Source organism: Octopus bimaculoides, chromosome 23, assembly GCF_001194135.2.
Source record: "Octopus bimaculoides isolate UCB-OBI-ISO-001 chromosome 23, ASM119413v2, whole genome shotgun sequence".
Taxonomy (NCBI): Eukaryota; Metazoa; Mollusca; class Cephalopoda; order Octopoda; family Octopodidae; genus Octopus; species Octopus bimaculoides.
In genome coordinates, this window is record NC_069003.1 from 11,359,899 (window position 1) to 11,361,458 (window position 1,560).

The following is a 1,560-nucleotide window of genomic DNA, read 5'->3' on the forward strand; positions in this document are numbered from 1 at the left end:
TGTTTAAAAACTAGTTTTATAGAAACATCTTTTAAAATTCCTATTTTGTTTTTCACAACATTAACTTGTGTAGGTTGAACTATGGAAAAGAAACCTGGCTGTTTCTTGCAATACAGACCAATACATACATCTAAAGCAAAATTCTTTCAGGGACTCTTAAAATACTATAGTGGATCCCCAATTCACTATTTTGTTACATGGACCCACAAAAGTCTTATATGAACCCTGGTTGAGAGCCACTGGTGGAGGTGCATGGCTTAGTGGTTAGGGTGTTGGACTCACGATTGTAAGATTGTGGTTTCAATTCCTGGACCAGGCAATGTGTTATGTTCTTGAGCAAAACACTTCATTCCATGTTGCTCCAGTCCACTCAGCTGTAGAAATGAGTACCACTAGTGGAGGCACATCACTTAGTGGTTAGAGTGTTGGATTCACAACTGTAAGATTGTGGTTTCAATCCATGCACCTGGCATCCCACTGCTCCAGTCCACTAAGCTGTAGAAATGAGTTTAGTCAGGAGAGGGATGGGCTCCACCAGGCTTTCTTGGCCTGGATAAGCTGCATGACTGCAGTGCCACAACGACCCCCAAGGGGTTAAGAGACTTGTCATTGTCATTGAGAACCACTGATCTAAACCCTTCAAGGTGCCTACCACCACCACCACCACCAGCATGACCACAATCCTGTGACTGAAACAAGTTAAAGAGAATAAAAATATAAATGAAAGTTGATTAATCAACACAAGTGACATGGTTATGACACTGACGATGTTAAAGTAGATAAATGAATTACTCACAACAAACTTGCATTGTGTAACATCTGTGTAATCTCTGAAATATTGTGTAATAAAGTGTCAGGAATGTTGAGCCAGTGATTGAAAGCCTGCAACAAGAAAAGGAAATGGTCAGTCTTGAGCCTTTAATCATACCTAAAGCACCTACTATAATAGGAATTGTTTCTGTTTTTAGGTTCCATATTTGAGTTACTTCTATATATTCCAGGTCTTTGTATTTTGAAAGTTTCTCCGTTTCCTTTAGAGAACCATTGTCATCTGTTGGTATTGTTACATTGGTTAGAAAGCATTTCTTGGTGATCTCTGACAACTATATCTGGCCTGTTGGCCTTAATTTCTGTATCTGTGTGTATTGGCATATCCCAGAGTATGGTTGCTTTCTTTTATTATTGTTGTTGTTGTTGTTATTATTTATTGTAAAGTGAGGAGTGGCAGAACCAGTGGAGTACAGGACTAAATGCCTGGTGGTCTTCTGTTCTAGCTCTTTACATTCAGCATTTAAATCTCACTGAGATCAACTTCACTATCAATCCCTCCCGGATTGATCAAATAAAGTATTAGTTAAGTAGCAGGTCTGATTTAATCTACAAACACTCCTTTTTCCCTCTCTTCGAAAAAATTTCTGTTGCTGTTTCAAAATTAGAAGCAATCATCATCATCATCATCATCACCATCATCACCACCACCACCACCACCACCACTACCACCACCACCACTACCACCATCATCATCATCATCATCACCATCACCACCACCACCACCACCAC

The 1,560-nt window shown here is 39.6% G+C and overlaps 1 protein-coding gene across 1 annotated transcript in view; it reads right to left on the minus strand.

Annotated features, from left to right (window-relative positions):
* The window catches only part of LOC106872435 (geranylgeranyl pyrophosphate synthase), a 35,299-nt gene that overhangs the window by 16,096 nt on the left and 17,643 nt on the right, over positions 1–1,560 (minus strand). Inside the window, exon 5 of the mRNA XM_052976148.1 lies at positions 797–882. Within this exon, the coding sequence (XP_052832108.1) occupies positions 797–882 (86 nt within the window). The remainder of the gene's footprint in view (positions 1–796; positions 883–1,560) is intronic.